This window comes from Poecilia reticulata, chromosome 3 (assembly GCF_904066995.2).
Source record: "Poecilia reticulata chromosome 3, P_reticulata-male-v2, whole genome shotgun sequence".
NCBI classification, from domain to species: domain Eukaryota; kingdom Metazoa; phylum Chordata; class Actinopteri; order Cyprinodontiformes; family Poeciliidae; genus Poecilia; species Poecilia reticulata.
Genome location: NC_088832.1, coordinates 33,183,314 through 33,200,328, shown reverse-complemented (window position 1 = coordinate 33,200,328; position 17,015 = coordinate 33,183,314). Strand labels below are relative to the sequence as shown.

Genomic DNA, 17,015 nt, shown 5'->3' with positions numbered 1-17,015 from the left:
TTAATAAGTAACTCATTTGGTTCATGTCTGATCAGAAACTCACCTCTGAATTAATTCCTGCTTTATTCAAAGCATTTTTCTGAAAACAGTTTGAAGATGAAGAGCAGCCTCTGCGGACCTTTGATTCTCCTCCTCATCCTCGGCAGCAGCGGTGTTGGAGACGGCCTGGGATCTGTGGTGGACATTTCTTACAAACACACTAAATACCCTTTAACCTGGGAGGTGGCCCAAAGCTACTGCAGGCGGTAGGATTCCTGATGATGCATTTACTCAACGAGGAGTAGCTAAACTAGCGGTTCTCAACGTGGGCGGTACCGCCCCCCCAGGGGGCGCTGGCGGACATTTTTACAAAAGGGGGGCGCTGGGATGCCTTTGGGGGGCGTTTGATCGAAGGTAAACTTTACACCTTAAATGCATAACAATGCCAGTTTAGACTTTGAGCAACTTGGTAAAACTGTATTGTGTAACATTAAATCATGTTTTAATGTTGCAACTGTATCGATGGCAGCTCTTCTTCTTCTTCTATTCAGTGTTTGTTAGCTTCTGTTAGCTTCTTGGCGCAGCTCCGTTCTCCTGCTACCGGTAGCTAAAATCACGATGCCATCCCTGTGTATCCCTCTGAAAAATTAACCCATTTAAATAAAGAAATCCCTCCATGGTGATACCTCGATAGAGAGCGTTCATTTTATAGCGTTAACACCGGAGCTGTAAGTGGTCCGGTATGAAACGGGGGTGATAGAACAACACAGCACTTTTAAATTTCAATAATCAGGATGCAGAAATTGTTTCCGTTGTTTTAAAAGGTTTATGTCAGTCTGCCTTTTCCCCATCGATACGCTTCCCGACCGCCCTGCACCTTAGGGGCTTAAAAAAAAAAAAACCGCCGCGCACATTGCGCAAAACTCTGAAACAGGAGAAGCCGGACATAAAACGGAGCGACGAACTAGATGTGAATTATGGCATAAAAACAGAGAATCCGATGCTGAACAGTGAAAAATCAACACATGATGTGAAAAACACGACGATTAGGCGTCGCAGCAGGTGATGAGTGAAGATTACTGATGGTCAATAAATGATCAAATAAATCTAGCAACAGGAAAAACTAAAGTGAACATAGCAATAAACCAATAGAGGATAATAATAATCAAATAAAACTAAATGGAAATGAATGAAGAGCAAAATGCAAGAATAAACTAAGAAACTAAAGTAAATGCAGAGGAATAAATTGGTATGGCAAGACCATTTGAGCAATAATTAATACAGAGGACAGAATAGCAAGAATAAACAGACACTATTTCCAGATAAAAGGTAAAATATTATTGTTGAAGTGCCATGGGTTTGTTGAGACCACATCCAGTACTGAGAATAAATATGTCTTACAAACCATAACAGTAAGTAACTGATCACTTATTTATTTTTGTAATTAGATTTGATATATTTATTTCTTCAATATTATTTTTCATGTCAGTGTTAATGTCATGAGACTTTCAATTTGACTCATTAGGATTTGATTAAGAACCAGATTTGTTCTTTGTAATTTCTGTCCAGTAAAACTATTAATCTATAATCAATAGACAGGTCTATATAGAGATATGATCCATGTTTCTGTCTCATATTTGTACGGCATTAAAAGGACCTGGAACTTTTGTTTTTCTTCTGAAAGCTCTGGTTTGAACAATAAATGCCATGTGGGTGAAGTTTTGTGGATGATACTCTGATGTCCCATTTTCCTGAAGGCAGCACAGAGCTGCACCACCAGAAACTGACAGAAACACTGAAGAGAAGAAGAGCTATGATTAATGTAGTTACAGTTCTATCCATGTTTTAATGTTGCAGAGCTCAGTCGTTTGCAAATAGATCAAAGTTTAAACTGGCATGTTGTTCATCTTTTATCTGGTCATTTTGTGGAATATTTAACAACTAGAAAATGGCACAAAATAAGAATATATTCTCCACTCTGATTGGCTGCTGTTACCAATTTTAACTTGAATGTTCATTGCATTTTTCATAGACGCCTGTGAAAATAATTTCTATTCCCATGGCTTTTTTGTTCTCTGGGAAATTATTTTTGATGATAAATACAGAAACAAGCACAAAAATCAAAACATCTACAATAGTGATAGTAATATTAATAATAAAATAATAGTCAGTGCAAAGTAGCCTGCAAATTCTTTGGTGGGGGGCAGTGAGGGACCTGGATAAAGGCTGGGGGGGCGCTGGCCTGAAAAAGGTTGAGAAACACTGAGCTAAACTATCAGAAAGGCTAAAGGAACACATATTCTCATATTTGCTTAGTTGTGAGTTAAGAGTCAAGATTACTGTAAATGTTCAGTTTTTCTAGACCTCAGGGCAGCAGGTACCACAATGAACTCAAAGATCTAGTGGATCCCAGTGGATCCCAGAGCTGCTTTGCAGTGGTTGTCAGGAATCCATCTTTTAGCCTTTATCAATCAAGTTTATTTGTACAGCACATTTCAGCAACAAGGCAGTTCAAAGTGTTTTAAATCATAAAAACAAGTCATAACATCATCAAATGAGAAACCAGAAACGCGTTACATGTTTTACATTTTGAGTCCCATCAATACACATTATAAATGTTGGTCAATGTTTCATTTATTATTGATCAAAAGCAACTCTTGAGTCTTAATTTAAAGGAACTCGGTGTTTCAGCTGTAGAAGCTGATGTTGATTCAGAAGAACCTGGTTCTGTCCTTGGTCCAGCTCTGTTGCTCCTTTCACAATCCTGTGGGATGATGTCATCAGGAAGCATGAAGCTCTTTTTCACAGTTAATTGAATCAGAATCATTTAATGACATTTACTCTGGTCGGCCTAAAAACCTCGGTCTCGGTTCTATTAAAGTGACCGGTGTCCACTCCAATAGCAGGAAGAGAACTACAGCGCACGGCATTCTGGGTAAATGTAATCAAAACAAATGTGAGTGTAGCCCTAACAGGAGAAATGACTTGGTTTTTTACCAAACGGAAATCCTCCAACTAAAATCTGACGCCACTCCATTTTCTTTACAGTTTGTGAGGGAGGGAGTTGTGCTCAGAGTCTTCTGAGTTTGTTTTTTGTTGTTGTTGCTTTCTTCAGTGGTTCTTAGTGCAGCGCCCCCACAGGCAGAACAAGTTTTACAACTAGTTTGGCTCGTTTGACACAGTGCAGCGTGAAAGAATCACAGCAGCTGAAAATGGAACAAATGCTGCAATTTTGTTCCAAACTGAACTGAGTCCATCAGACCATCATGGTGAAAACATTATAAATCAAAGTCCTCCTGAAATCTGCAGTGAATTTCCTTCATCGCTGCAATGGTTGCCTGTAAAATTCAGAATGTGGAACAAATAAAATAACATGCTGATTGAATAAAGGTCTACATGTCCTGCTTACTAAACTTACTGCCTATGAGAACATTGCACTAAAGCTGCAGCTTTACTCATCATTTCCATTATTGTAGAAAGTGTTTTTGTTGTTTCGCTCTGAATTGTTTTTCCTCTGGATTTAACTTCCTCTTATGCAACACTGATGAATTCTGACCTCTTTAAAAAAGCTTTTACTTTGTTTTGTATCATCTATTCTTTAACTGCGTTGCATTCTCCATCTACCACCATTATTCAAAGAAACATGGCCACATAATTTCACTGTTTCATGCACTCATACTTTTTAAAAGCTCTTAAAACAACATGCACCTAATGTCTCTTTTCAAACCCATGACTTTATTTTTTGTCCTTGCAGTGAATTCACTGATCTGGCCACCTTCTATTCACCGTCAGATGTAAACGCTGTGTACCTTAAGCGGTATCACTCCTGGATCGGTCTGCACAAAGACACGACTCCGACATCCGGTAGCAAGTGGGTCTGGTCTGACCGTCAAACTCACCCTGTCAACTGGCAGGACAACGTCGAAAACGCCCAGGGAGAGTGTGCTTCTGTCACATACGACGACAAAAAGTAAGTGACTCAGAGACTCAAGTCAACGTTGTCGGGTAAAATTAAAGCCTTCTGTCATTATTATTATTTTTTTTTTTGGTAAATTTTTCACCAGTTACATCCCCTTGTATAAATAAACTGGTAAATCATCTGGGGTTCAGGCGGGTTTATCACAGCTCCAGTTGTCTTTTATTTGACATTGAATTGTGTTAAGATGTATTGTGTTTTGTTTGAAACCACCTTTTTGTAATAAGTCATTTTAAATTTCCACCTTCCTTTCTCTGGACACATTTTGTGTTGCCACCCCTGAACCCTTAGACCAGTGGTCCCCAAGCTACGGCCCGCAGGCCGGCTCCGGCCCCGCCTCCACATTTGGTCCGGCCCCCTGAACAATGCCAGAGAGCATTCAGATTTTTTTTCATATATTGTATTATATGTGGATTTTTCTTCAACCACCAGGGGGCTCTTTAGCAGGAAGTGTGTCCTGTAAACTGTGGGTGTTTTGTTTTGCATGGCGCATTGCTGCCATCTGTTGGACTTTTAGGGAACTGCTTGACTTTTATGTTATTTAATCAGTATGGTTGGTAGCGGTAGAGCAGATGAACACATGTGTTTGTTATGAACGCCGCATTCCAGGTCGAATTATACGCTTATACTTCAAAAAGAGCCTTTATGTTAACATATGAGGAATTCATATGTTAAAGTTACTTTCCCTCAATGGAATATATACTAGTCAGTCCCGGTGACCGTTTCACTAATGGGTTTTAGGTAAAAATCAATCGAGTAAGACGCGCACCCCTTCCCCGTCAACAATTTCCGGCAGCGCAGGTGATAACCGTGTAACATTTTTTCTGTTACAAACTGACTCCGGCCCCCCACCAGAGAAAGGAAAAGTTATGTGGCCCTCACAGGAAAAGGTTTGGGGACCCCTGAACCCTTAGACTTTGTATCAAACACGACTTAAAAGTAATTTGACTTTGCAATTTTACACCTTGAAATTTTGCGTCTGTCTCTTTAAGAAGCTCTTACTCTTTCTGACACTCCACTTTTAACTCGTCATCTCAACAGTGCTCCTTTATTATGCCGTTTACAGCCGTTTCTATGGGGCGCTGGATTCCTAATATAAGCAGATCCTCCAGGTGGAAATAGTGTCGCTTTGTGGGAGAATCAATCAAGTTTACCTTGAATCGCAGTACAAGGTGCTCTTCATATTAAAAAACATAAAATTACAACTAATTTTCTGCCAGAGATTTCTGAAACGTACATGAAAGAATCAAAGCCCTCCAAATGTATTTTTAATGAGGGACAAACATGGAAACATGACTCCCAGAATCTTCTGTTAATCCTGTTTTCTTAAACGTTGATGATTCAGTAAATGTTTGTTCTCTTAACAGGATCTACGTCAGAGACTGTGGAAACCGTCTGTTCTTCACCTGTCGGACGTTTAGTGCGAGTTACGTCTTTGTACTCGAGGCCAAGACTTGGTCAGAGGCGTCGGCGTACTGCAGGTCAAACCATCAGGACCTGGTCAGTTTTTCTGGCAACATTTTTGACGACATCTTCTTGGAGCGGGAGATTCCCACCTGGATCGGACTCCACAGAGACGGTAAACCGTCACTGCTGAAACCGGACTCATGGTTTCAACAAACATGAAGATGTTGAACTGATTCACTTGTTAAATATTTACAGGTCCAACCCAAGCTTTGGTTTCTACCTCAAACTTTCAGATTTTTCTTTGGGATTTTATGGTTGACCATTCCAAAGAAATACTTAATTTTGAACCAGTTATAATAACACTTTGATGTAGTAATAATCATATAGCAAGCTGAGAAGGATTGGAAAGAAACTCTCATCTATCAACCCCTCAGGGAGTCGTGTTTAAGTAAACCAGCAAACCTGCTTGTTTAAACCTGATTTGCAATTCATGTTTACTCCAAACAAAAAGGCAAAAGTCAACATGAGTAGCATCCAGTGTGGCTTCCTGGTTAAAGGCTCTTTTTCATTTGCATGTGTTGCAGGAATAGATTCTTCTGAATCGTTATTTTAAATGATTGTTTCTCAGCCATGGCTGTTCATGTCGTTTCTCTGCTGCCTCATAAATAAAAATCTGCAGCTTTTAACGGTGGGAAAAGAATGACTGACCTGATCCTCATAATCCCTAATTTCATCAATCTTCACTCCTTTGACACCTTTAATGTTCTTGGAAATTATGTTTAAATTTTGTTGCTTCGTTGTGTCTGGGTTTTTTTTTTTTTAATATCAAATATCTTAAATGTGTGGCATGCATTTTTTTATTGAGCCCAATTTAGTCAACAATTTCAAACATTTAGAGACCAATTCTGGTTTAAGTTGCAGAGTTGGCGCCGATAAATTTCCCACCTCTTTTTCACAGGAGCCTCGTGGAAATGGAGCTGGGGAGACTCTGAATATACAAACTGGTCAGAAGGAGCGCTGAGTGTCAGCGGCGACTGCGGCTCGATCTCCTCACTGACGAAGCAGATGGCGCCCCAAAGCTGTGATGCTCCTCTCCCATCCCTCTGCATCTTAGACAATCTGGTCCTGGTGAAGGAGAAGAGGAGCTGGCAGGATGCGCTGGAGGGCTGCAGAGGCCTCCGGTCCTCCAGCAACAGCAACCTGCGCTACGATCTGCTCAGCCTGCAGCCTGCAGACAACCAGGACTTCATCAGGACCAAGATCATGCAGGCCGACACCGAGGAGGTGGGAAAAAATATGAATTTACAAGACGAAATGTCCTTTTATCAGTTATTTGCTTTGTCAATGTAAGGTAAACAAGGACAAGAGGTGTTCAAAAATGAGGAAGAACTTGATTTTAATACATTTTGAAGCATCAAACTCAATGCAAAATAAGTCAAATGATAAATAACGTAGATTTGGGCCCAAATCAACTGTTGGCAGAAAAACTGTAAAAGTAAAAAACCCTCAGGAAAGATTAATTAAAAATACAGGAGTTCTAATTTTAACCACATAAAATAATGGAATAATATTAAATCCCTTGGCGTTATATGGAAGTTTATAAATGATGATTTTACAGCAAAGTTCTGAAACTGATTATAGGTTAAAATGGATCAGCAGCTCAGGTTTACCAGCTGGGAGGCAAATTTAGGATGAGAAACATTAAAACGCATAACTTTTACTTAACATTGTCCAGAAGTTTTCACAGATCTTGTTCAAGCTTAATTTCTTATTCCCTCATTAGTTCAGATTGACAAAAGCAAACAACTATTTAGTTCTTAAAATGTGGCTAAGAGGCTTTACATCCAGCAAAATGTTTAGTTTGAACCAAACTACAGATTTGTAAAAGTAATCCGTTGTTCCTGCAGGTTTGGACCGGCCTGCGTTTCCTGGCTGGTGATTGGCTGTGGGTGAACGGAGCAGACATGATGTACACCAACCTGCCCTCCTGCCCCGCCCCGGGGCAATACTGTGGGATCCTGTCCAAAAGCAGCAGCAGCAGCAGCAGCATGGAGACCAGGGATTGTTCAGAGGGAAAAAACTTCCTGTGTTACAGTTACACACCTAAATAAAGATCTTTAGACTCAGAAAAATCTGTTTCCTCTGATAGAAACAGATATATTCAGATATTAAAGTTTAGCAAATACCACAGATTCTCTTACATTTAGTTTAATAGGTGTAAATATTTAATCAACTTTTTATTATTCTGTTATTTGGCCAGGTTTGACCATTTCCTGAATTTTATAACTATAATTCGTCACATTTCTGGGTTTAATTTCAAAAGCCACACCCAGGCCTGATTTAAAGTCAGACATTTTAATTCAAGAAATTACTCAAATGGAACCGTCCTGACAACATGAAGTAGGAAACATCGATTCAAGTCGTCAGACAGTCTGGAAACGGTTTCCGCCGTTTCTAAGACTTTATGACTGGAGAAAATAAGGAAACGGAGAAGTTACCGCAACGTCGACTCGTCTGGACGCCACAGCGATTCAGAGCAGCTTCTAGAGATTTCTTTGGCTTCAGGACGTTCATGATTCAGCAAAAAGAGAAAAAGATGGGCTGGATTCAAAGTTAAAGTCCACTGCTAAGAGTTTATCTCTAAAATCTGAAGTTGGAGTTGTTACTTTGTTGCTTGAACCATTTTATCCACAACTTTAATTTACTTAAGGTGCCAACTCTATTATTGTTTTTGAAAAAAATGACTTTTTGAATTATTGTATGTAGTTAGCAAGATTATGCTGATTCAAATTATTCCTCAAACATTTGTAACTTACTATTATTGCAATAATATTGCAAATATTTGTGAATTTCTTCTATATTGTCCAAGCAGACACATCAAACATTTGGCTGAAAATTTTCAGAAAATGTCTGAAGTCATTTTGAGAACCACAAAAAATATTTGTATCCGTGTTTAACTGAGATTGTTTTGTAGAAATTACAATAATAAATTAAACTTAAAAGGTTGAGGTGCATTTTTTTATTTTATGGGTTTGTTTGAACTGACAAAATAACGTCCATGAAGCTGCAATCTGGAAATCCACCACCAGATGTCACCACACAAACCAAATCTTTAAATATTTACGATTGTGGTCATATCAAATACGAGCCTGATTTAGCACCATTAAATAAAAAAGGTCACCCCAGGACTCAAAGCAACAATGTTGTTCCAATAAAACTGACTTTAAACATGGTGGAGATTAAACGAAGGAACTTAGATGTAGCAACTTGCTAACTTGACAACAGATCGTAACTTTATCGCCTTCATACAAAATAAATACACTGCTCAAAAAAATAAAGGGAACACTTAAACAACACAATATAACTCCAAGTAAATCAAACTTCTGTGAAATCAAACTGTTCACTTAGGAAGCAACACTGATTGACAACGGGGACCCTCGTCGGGTCAATCAGTGTTGCTTCCTAAGTGGACAGTTTGATTTCACAGAAGTTTGATTTACTTGGAGTTATATTGTGTTGTTTAAGTGTTCCCTTTATTGTTTTGAGCAGTATATATTGAGGAAAATGGAGAAGCAGTGTTGAGGGACAGGTGATTCAGTCAAAATTAGTTCTTCTGTATCAAGTTTTAGCATCTTAACATCAGAATCACTCCCAAAAGTTGTCGACTTTAAACTAGATTTGTTCTGTTGCATAATTATTGAACTGACTTTAGCGTTGCATTTAGACAAGTAGTTTTCTTTCTAACCATTTCCTTACACACCTTTCACCCTGTAGCTGAAGGTATGTTCTCTTGTTTCTCCCATTTTGTGGAGTGGCTATGAAAAATCAGCCGATGTTTCCTGTTAGGAAGACGGAGGAAGTTTCAGTCAAGTAAAAGTCACTTTACAATTACTTAGTTATCTTTATTTTACAGAAATTGTTAGGGTTATACATTATTATGATTCTCATGGTTTAAAATGGTAGATTAATAAAAAACTCAATAAGATGAATTGTTCAAATTGTCAAATTATGTAGCAGCAGTAAATGGGGAATTAACTTTAAAATTTTTTACTCCCAAAACTTAAACAGAATAAAACAAATTACATCAAACGTTCAAAATTGTTAAAATAATATTCCATCAAATATGAATGCTCTTTAAAACTCTTAAAAGGCGATTAATATGAAGTTAATGTTTTTTCTTTAACTCTCCCTTCATTTCTCTGCATATGTTTTATTTACCTAGAAAAATAATTTCACTTCCTTGTTGTTCTGGTTCTTTGTTCATTTGCCAGCAGTCAAATATTTCTGACAAACAGTGACAACACCAGACTGATGGCTGATTTTTACTCTGTCTGCTAAGCAAATGACGAGTTTAAAACATGGAAGCTGAAACAACAGGAGCTGCAGTCGAGACCTGGAGGCTCGTAAAGCAGCAGCACTTTCCTGAGACGACGAAGCATCAGTCAGGTAATCACACCAATAACTGGAGATACTGGAAATACTGGACTTGTTTTATTTGATTATTCATACTCTTTACTGCAAGGCAATGTGTGTTGAATAAAAACTTATGTTTGAATTAATCTTGCTTTAATAAGCCTTTTCTTTTTAGAAACTGAATGTTGAAGATGAACCTTTCTGGATCCTGGATCTTCCTCCTCCTCAGCACAGGCTTTGCATTTTCCCTGAAATCGGTACTGGAGAGAAGTTACAGGTACAACATCAATCCAGTCAGCTGGGCGGAAGCACGGAACATCTGCAGACGGTGAGATGTCTGTATATTACTTCTCATTATTAAAACTAATCAATGTCTATATGCTCCCACAAGCTCAGGTTATAACAGGAAGAAAGATTGGCTACCATAACTATGCAGATGATACACAGCTCTACATATGATGTCAACAGGTGACCTTTGAACCCATCAATCACTGAAGAGATGCTCAGAACAGATAAATGTGCCAAAACTTTCTCCAGCTGAACAAACAAAACTGTGGACCTAAAGAGGAGCGATCTAGAGTTATAGCTCTAGAGTCGACACACAGCTTCAGTTATTGCAGCTGGAGACTAGGGACCTGAACCTTCAGAGCCACATAAAGTCAGTCACAAAGTCGGTCTTCTATCACCTGGAGAACATTTCCAGGATTAGAGGACTGATGTCTCGGCGCGATCTAGAGAAACTCATCCATGCGTTTATCTTTAGCCACATCGATTACAGCAACAGCGTCTTCACAGGTCTGACTAAAATATCAATTCTACAGCTGCAGCTAATCCAGAACGCTGCTGCTGGAGTTCTGACTAAAACCAGGAAGTTGGAGCACTTCGCCCAGATCTAAAGTCCTTCCACTGAGAGAAGAGACTTTTAAATACTGACGTCTGTTTAAAAATCACTAAACAGCTTAGCACCACAATACATGTATCAACCTTCCAGACCAAAAAGTCTCACTGAAGGTGATTGACTTTGAGGTTTCATGAAGGTTCTGCTGTTTTTGTCAACTTAAGTTGACAAAAACCTGTTGCTGTTTCATTTTTGGCCAAGTCACATTGGAACGTCACAACATTTCAGACATTTCAGGCTTGGTTGTAGTTCCATAAATAGACATTCCAGGGAAAAAACAAAAGAAAAAAAACACAATAAACACAATTAACTGAAGTAATTTAGTTATTCTTCTTCTAAAGATCCAGATGAAGCTCAAAAATGTGAAAAGTGTGAAGCAGTTCAACAGAAATTAATTTTGAAAACTGGCTGAACTTTGACTTAAACGTTTACATCAAGAGGGATGAATTTGCAACTAATTTCTCATTTTCCATAATTAGTTTTTTGATTTCTGGAAAATGTGACATAGTCGAACATTAGAGGCTTGATTGAGCTGCAGGTAAGTAGATGAATGTTCTCACTTCATTCTGAAGATTTTCACATTTTCAGCTGCATAATTTTACTTCTGAATCTATGCATCTCCAGTAAAGGTGCTACGTAATCAAAATAAATTATTTGTGACTCTGCAATTGTAAATCAGATTTTTTTTTTTTTTTAATTCCCTAAAGCTACTACACCGACTTGGCCACCGTCTACTCTAAAGCAGACGTGCAGTACCAGAACCTGGGGCGATATTACGCCTGGATCGGCCTGGGTGGACAACGTTCTCAGTGGTCTGATCTGGTGTTGTCTGAAGGGAAAGGATATTTTCTCGACTCTTTGGAAAACCAAAACTTTGTCTACAGTGCCAAATGTATTGCAGCCAGCTACCATGTCTGGTATTATAACAGGTAACATGAGACTGATTTAGGCTGCTTTAATCTGTTGATTAGCATGTTAATTTGTATGCAAACCAAGTTTGAAAATATGTACAAATGCCAGTTCCTAAAATATTCTAATTATTTATGCTTGAAAATCCCAATAGTTGGGTCTCATGTGACCCACAATCGGTCGCATGAGAGCATCAAGAAATTCAAACTTTGACTAATTGCAGTTACTATGTGGAGAAGAAGGAATCTATTTGTGCGTATGGTGCACTTTGGGTCGGGACATTTGTACTTCCTGCAACATGTTTAGCATTGAGATGCTATTTTAAGCTGGAATAACTTCAGTGATAGGCTAATTCCTTTTAGCAAAACTTTCATACAACACAAATCCTTTACAGTCTCATCAGATTTTTTAAGCATAAATCAATCGTCTGTAAAACAAGAGAAACAGATGTTTGTTTTTTGTTTAATGCTGTTTTTGGATGTCGCTTGTGCGTCGGATTTACGGCTGTACCAGAAACATACAAATACAAAGGTTCCAACACTGAACACTAATTTTTGGTCAAGTCCGATGGTGCGTTCACGCAAAACGCGTTTTGAGCATTAGGCGCATCGGCTTTACATTCAAAGTCTCTGTGGCGGCGCGTCGACGGCGCGATTTGAAGCTTTTTGAGCGTCTGACACCAGAGTTGAAAAAAACTGAACTTTCGTTTTCTGACGTGATCTCAGAAAAAACCTATGGAGGACAGAATAATTGTCGCGGTTTGCTCCTATGAACTCCAACCAATGACCACAGAGAAAGGAATAGAAAGGATCTTGATTGGGAGAGGATCTGCGAGGAAGCTGGATAGTCGAGTAAATGATAACTTTTACTATTTGAAAATATTTCCCCGCATTTCAGCTATATAAATCTGTCCAGCAAAAACGTTGAGTCACGTTAAATAAACGCTAAATACGCATATTTACTTAGACGAAATATGCAGGAGACCGTCAAGAGTTTGGAGGAGAGTTTGCCGAGGAGTCTCCTCTCACACCTGCCCAGAGGCTTTGAGGCGCGTCCAGAGCAAAATGGCACATCTTAAAGTGCACACGCGTCGAATTTAAAGCATCGAAACGCGTTCGGTGTGAACGCACCATTACATATGTATGGAAACACCTTAGTGACAATAATATTCCAAAGTAAAACACAAATGAGAACCAAAAACACTAGCAGTTGTTGATAATGACAATTAAAGGATGAAATAACTCAATTTTCAACATGATTTTTAATTTTGTTTGCACTGAACAGACGCACTAATCATTTCTGGGTTCTCTTTGCTTCCTACTTCATTCTGCATGGCTGGCCCTCTGCACTAACAACAGTAGAGTACTAATCAACAGGTAGGAAATAGATCCATTACCAGTAAGTTTTTAAAAACAAAAATATTTTTTTATTACGTATGATGTTTATGTCATCAGAAGTAAGAATTACTTTTTAATCTTATGCAAATTGTCTAATTTTATCAATAATTTATGGTAATTATTTATGCTCCTTTGTTTTTGTTTCTCTTGAAAGAATGTATGGCCTGAATTGTGGAAGTTATTTCTTCTTCATCTGCCAGGACATCCGTCAAAATCAGGGGCATGGTAACTATGCCAGAGAGTATATTTTCGTACCCGAAGCAAAGAACTGGTCTGAGGCTCAGCAGTACTGTAACGAAAACTATGAAAAGCTGGCGAATATCGACGGTTATTATCTGTATAACACCGTTCATGAAGAGGATTTTCCCATCTGGATTGGACTCCATAGAGATGGTAAAGACTCGGGACTACAGCTTGCAGCAATTTTTATAAAACCAATAAAATTTGTCATCATAACAGTAATAATAGCAAACATTAAAACCAGTTACATTATCTTTCTTTCTTCTCACTGCAAGCTGTCTGAGTTTTCCACCTCTGTTCTGCAGGTGGATCATGGAACTGGACTGAAAGCCCTTCAGAATATAAAAGCTGGGAAATAAGTGAGCCGAGTTCCAACGGCGACTGTGTCTCCATGTCCTCCGAGACGTTCAAAATGGCTGCCCGAAACTGCGACAAGCGATTCCCCTTCCTCTGCATCTCGGACAACGTGGTTCTGGTGAAGGAGAACCGGAGCTGGGAGGAGGCGCTGGAGCACTGCAGAGGCCTCGGGTCGTCCAGCTACAGCGACCTGCGCTACGATCTGCTCAGCCTGCAGCCCGGAGAGGAGCACGCCTACATGGTGAGGAAGGTCCTGGAGGCCGACACCGAGGAGGTAGGCTAACAAAATAAACCTTTTTATACTTCTATTTGGGTCTCAACTGCTTCAACCCAAGAGATAAAAAAAAAACACTCAATAAGCTAATGTCTTGTAGTGTCTGGAAAATGAGCCATCTCAAAAACCTTAAGAATTTAATGTCTGGAGGCACTGCCCTGTTACCTAGCAACCCAAGCTGATCTCCAGCATCACTGTCCAGCTAGTTTGACCGCTGTATGCGATGTACAATGGCTGCTGGAAAAAACAAGTGTTTTGTTGACTTACAACCCAGAAACCACCTGTTGAATTCTTATTGGTTGTGCAGGAGGCTCAACTAATGCTTTTCAAAGATGTACAGCTGTATAATTGTGCATCTGTTTGGTTTTTACTAGGGCTGTTGAAAAAGAATATTTTAGTTATCCAGTACCCTTTAAATTATTTTTATGATTAATCGAGTAATCGGCTCTCTCTCTCTCTCGACATGTAAACGTTGAGTTGAGGGGCGTGGCCAGCAGCAGCTTATTTGGATTTAAAGTGACAAGACCTCTGAAAACAGCTCACTCCGAAAAAGTCACTCTTTTACTAGTTTGCCTATTAGAAACTGTGGAGTACTCACTATTTAACTCAGAAAATGATTATTTTAGATTACTTTAGTTTATTGGTAATATCAGAAATTGTGGAGTACGCATGATTTAGATCAATATTATACTTAATAATGTTCAAACTAAACTAGAATCTCAATATCTAACAATAATTTTGTGTAAAAAAATGAAATAAACTTGTTTTGTTTTGCCAATAGAAGAATCCTAACCTGTTTAAGGAAGCAGAATGGGTCACCTTCAGCATACCAGTCCTATTTTTTAAATATTAATATTTAAGAATATGCTTTAACTTCAGTAACATTTCTGGATTTTCTACCCACTGAATTAAAAACAAACATGTTTTAACCAAAACTTCACCAGATACACACTTGCAGTTTAAAGTTTCATACGTTTTTTTATTTAAATAAACTGCTTTGGAACATTTTTCCTTTACCTGATTTTGTTATTTTTTTGTTACTTTTATGAATTATTGTCATTTTGGTCCTTATCCCCAAATTTCCTCTTAACTTTATATTTTTTGATGATGAAATTTTTAAATATTAAATGGTAATTTGATCAGTTACTCAATACTTGAGTTGACTTTTCACCAAATACTTTTTTATTCTTATATGAGTAATTTCTTGGACGGCCACTTTTTACTTTTACTTGAGTAAAAATATGTTGAAGTAGTTCTACTCTAACTTAACTACAAGTTTTGGGAGAAACTCTACACTGTGCTCATTAATACACAAATAGCTGAAATATTGAAACATGCTGAATTTAAATATGCTTTGCATAAAGAACTTCCATTTAAATGCCAGTAAAATACACCAAAGTTTGCTGTTGACAAGATGTTGGTATTTGTGTGCGACATAATGCCTGATAAATCTCGTTTTCCGTTCCTGCAGGTTTGGACCGGCCTGCGTTTCCTGGCTGGTGATTGGCTGTGGGTGAACGGAGCAGACATGATGCACACCGACCTGCCCTCCTGCCCCGCCCCGGGGCAACACTGTGGGGCGCTGTCAAAAGACGAGACAGTTGGAGTGAAGCCCAGGGACTGTTTGGAGAGAAAAAACTTCCTCTGTTACGGCTACAAACATCCTTAAGAAACCTGGTCATCTCTGCAGCACATTTAAGAAGAGATTCAGCTTTTATTTATGCAACTTTACTTAATATAGATAGATTTTACTGAGATAATATTGTAATCTGTTTAAGAAATATATTAAAAATACTTTTATTAGAGGTTTGTAACATAAATCACAAATTAATAACTGAGATGCAGATCTGACATTTCTCATTGTTTAAAGAATAAAAAGAATAATTCAAGGATTCACTGAGGTGCTGCCATTTTGTTGTGGTGTTTACTGTCCTGTTGTCTTTTGTGTGAGGCTTTAAGCTCATTTTGATTAGTTTTGAATTAGCTCAGCCATCACTGCACTTTATTTTAACGATCCATGAAGCTGTGTAAGCAAATCTTTGAACAAATAGAAATTTTACCCAAACATTAAGAGGATTTTTGTTTTGGAAGCTACACAGAAAAAGGGATGCAGCGGCTCTGTTTGCGCTGTTTTCTCAGCCTGTTGACATGTATCACTGCATTATTATCATCTGTCCATCTGTCCATCTGTCCATCCTCCTTTCCTTCCATCCATCCAGCCCTCTGTACATCAGTTTATCTGAGATCCTGCTGAGGAAAGTAACAGTGATAAGTTTTAAAATAGTTTTTAGTTTTTCTTGATAGTTTTTTGTTGTGACTTTTTGTCTAATTCAGTTCGTTTTAATTAGTTGTTAGTGTGTTTGCTTGTTTTTATTAGTTATTAGTTAAATATTGTTTAGTTTTAGTTTTTATTACTTATAGTAGTGGTGTTGGTTTTTTTCATACTTTGGTTCATTTTTAAGTGCAGAATTAAAAAAGGTTACAATATTGTATTGGGATTATTTACATAGATTGGATAATAAATACTCAACAGAAGATATCATTTTCAAAAAGTGTACTGAATTATTGTTGAACAACTAAGCTTTAGTGTTTCCTCACAGCTTTTGCCGCCATTTCCCAGACTAGTGTAAATCCCGCCAGGAGGAGAGGCGACCACTGCTGGCCACTAGTCCGCCCATGAGCCGCCACCGCTACATAAATTGCCATAAATTGCAAATGGCTGACGTAAAATTTCACATCAGTTCAAAAGGCTAATAAATAAATTCAGAAACGTGAAAACAAAGAATATCTTTTTATATAAGTTTTAGTCTCATAAACGCATGATATAGCTCTGCTTAGCTTTAGTTTTCCCCCATTAATTATTTCAGTTAACAAAAATGTTTTCTGGCTGCACAATGGCGCAGTTGGTAGAGCTGTTGCCTTGCAGCAAGAAGGTTCTGGGTTCGATTCCCGGCCTGGGGTCTTTCTGCATGGAGTTTGCATGTTCTCCCTGTGCATGCGTGGGTTTTCTCCGGGTACTCCGGTTACCTCCCACAATTCAAAAAAAACATGACTGTCAGGTTAATTGGCCTCTCCAAATTGCCCCTAGGTATGAGAGTGTGTGTGTGTCTTGTGTGTCTCTGTGTTGCCCTGCGACAGACTGGCGACCTGTCCAGGGTGTACCTC

General features: G+C 38.5%; 3 protein-coding genes across 3 annotated transcripts in view; 2 read left to right on the top strand and 1 right to left on the bottom strand.

Annotated features, from left to right (window-relative positions):
• LOC103462952 (uncharacterized) overlaps window positions 1–17,015 on the bottom strand; it is a 159,638-nt gene that overhangs the window by 90,211 nt on the left and 52,412 nt on the right. The window lies entirely within an intron of this gene.
• On the top strand, window positions 52–7,761 carry LOC145551175 (putative C-type lectin domain family 20 member A). The gene is made up of 5 exons (XM_081605505.1): window positions 52–245; window positions 3,734–3,949; window positions 5,323–5,534; window positions 6,321–6,646; window positions 7,270–7,761. Exons 1-5 carry the CDS (start codon window positions 97–99, stop codon window positions 7,471–7,473), a joined length of 1,107 nt encoding a protein of 368 aa, XP_081461631.1. The 5' UTR covers window positions 52–96; the 3' UTR covers window positions 7,474–7,761.
• Window positions 12,094–16,097, top strand: LOC103462944 (L-selectin-like). Its single transcript, XM_081604857.1, has 4 exons — window positions 12,094–12,958; window positions 13,134–13,372; window positions 13,525–13,850; window positions 15,322–16,097. Exons 2-4 carry the CDS (start codon window positions 13,135–13,137, stop codon window positions 15,517–15,519), a joined length of 762 nt encoding a protein of 253 aa, XP_081460983.1. The 5' UTR covers window positions 12,094–12,958; window position 13,134; the 3' UTR covers window positions 15,520–16,097.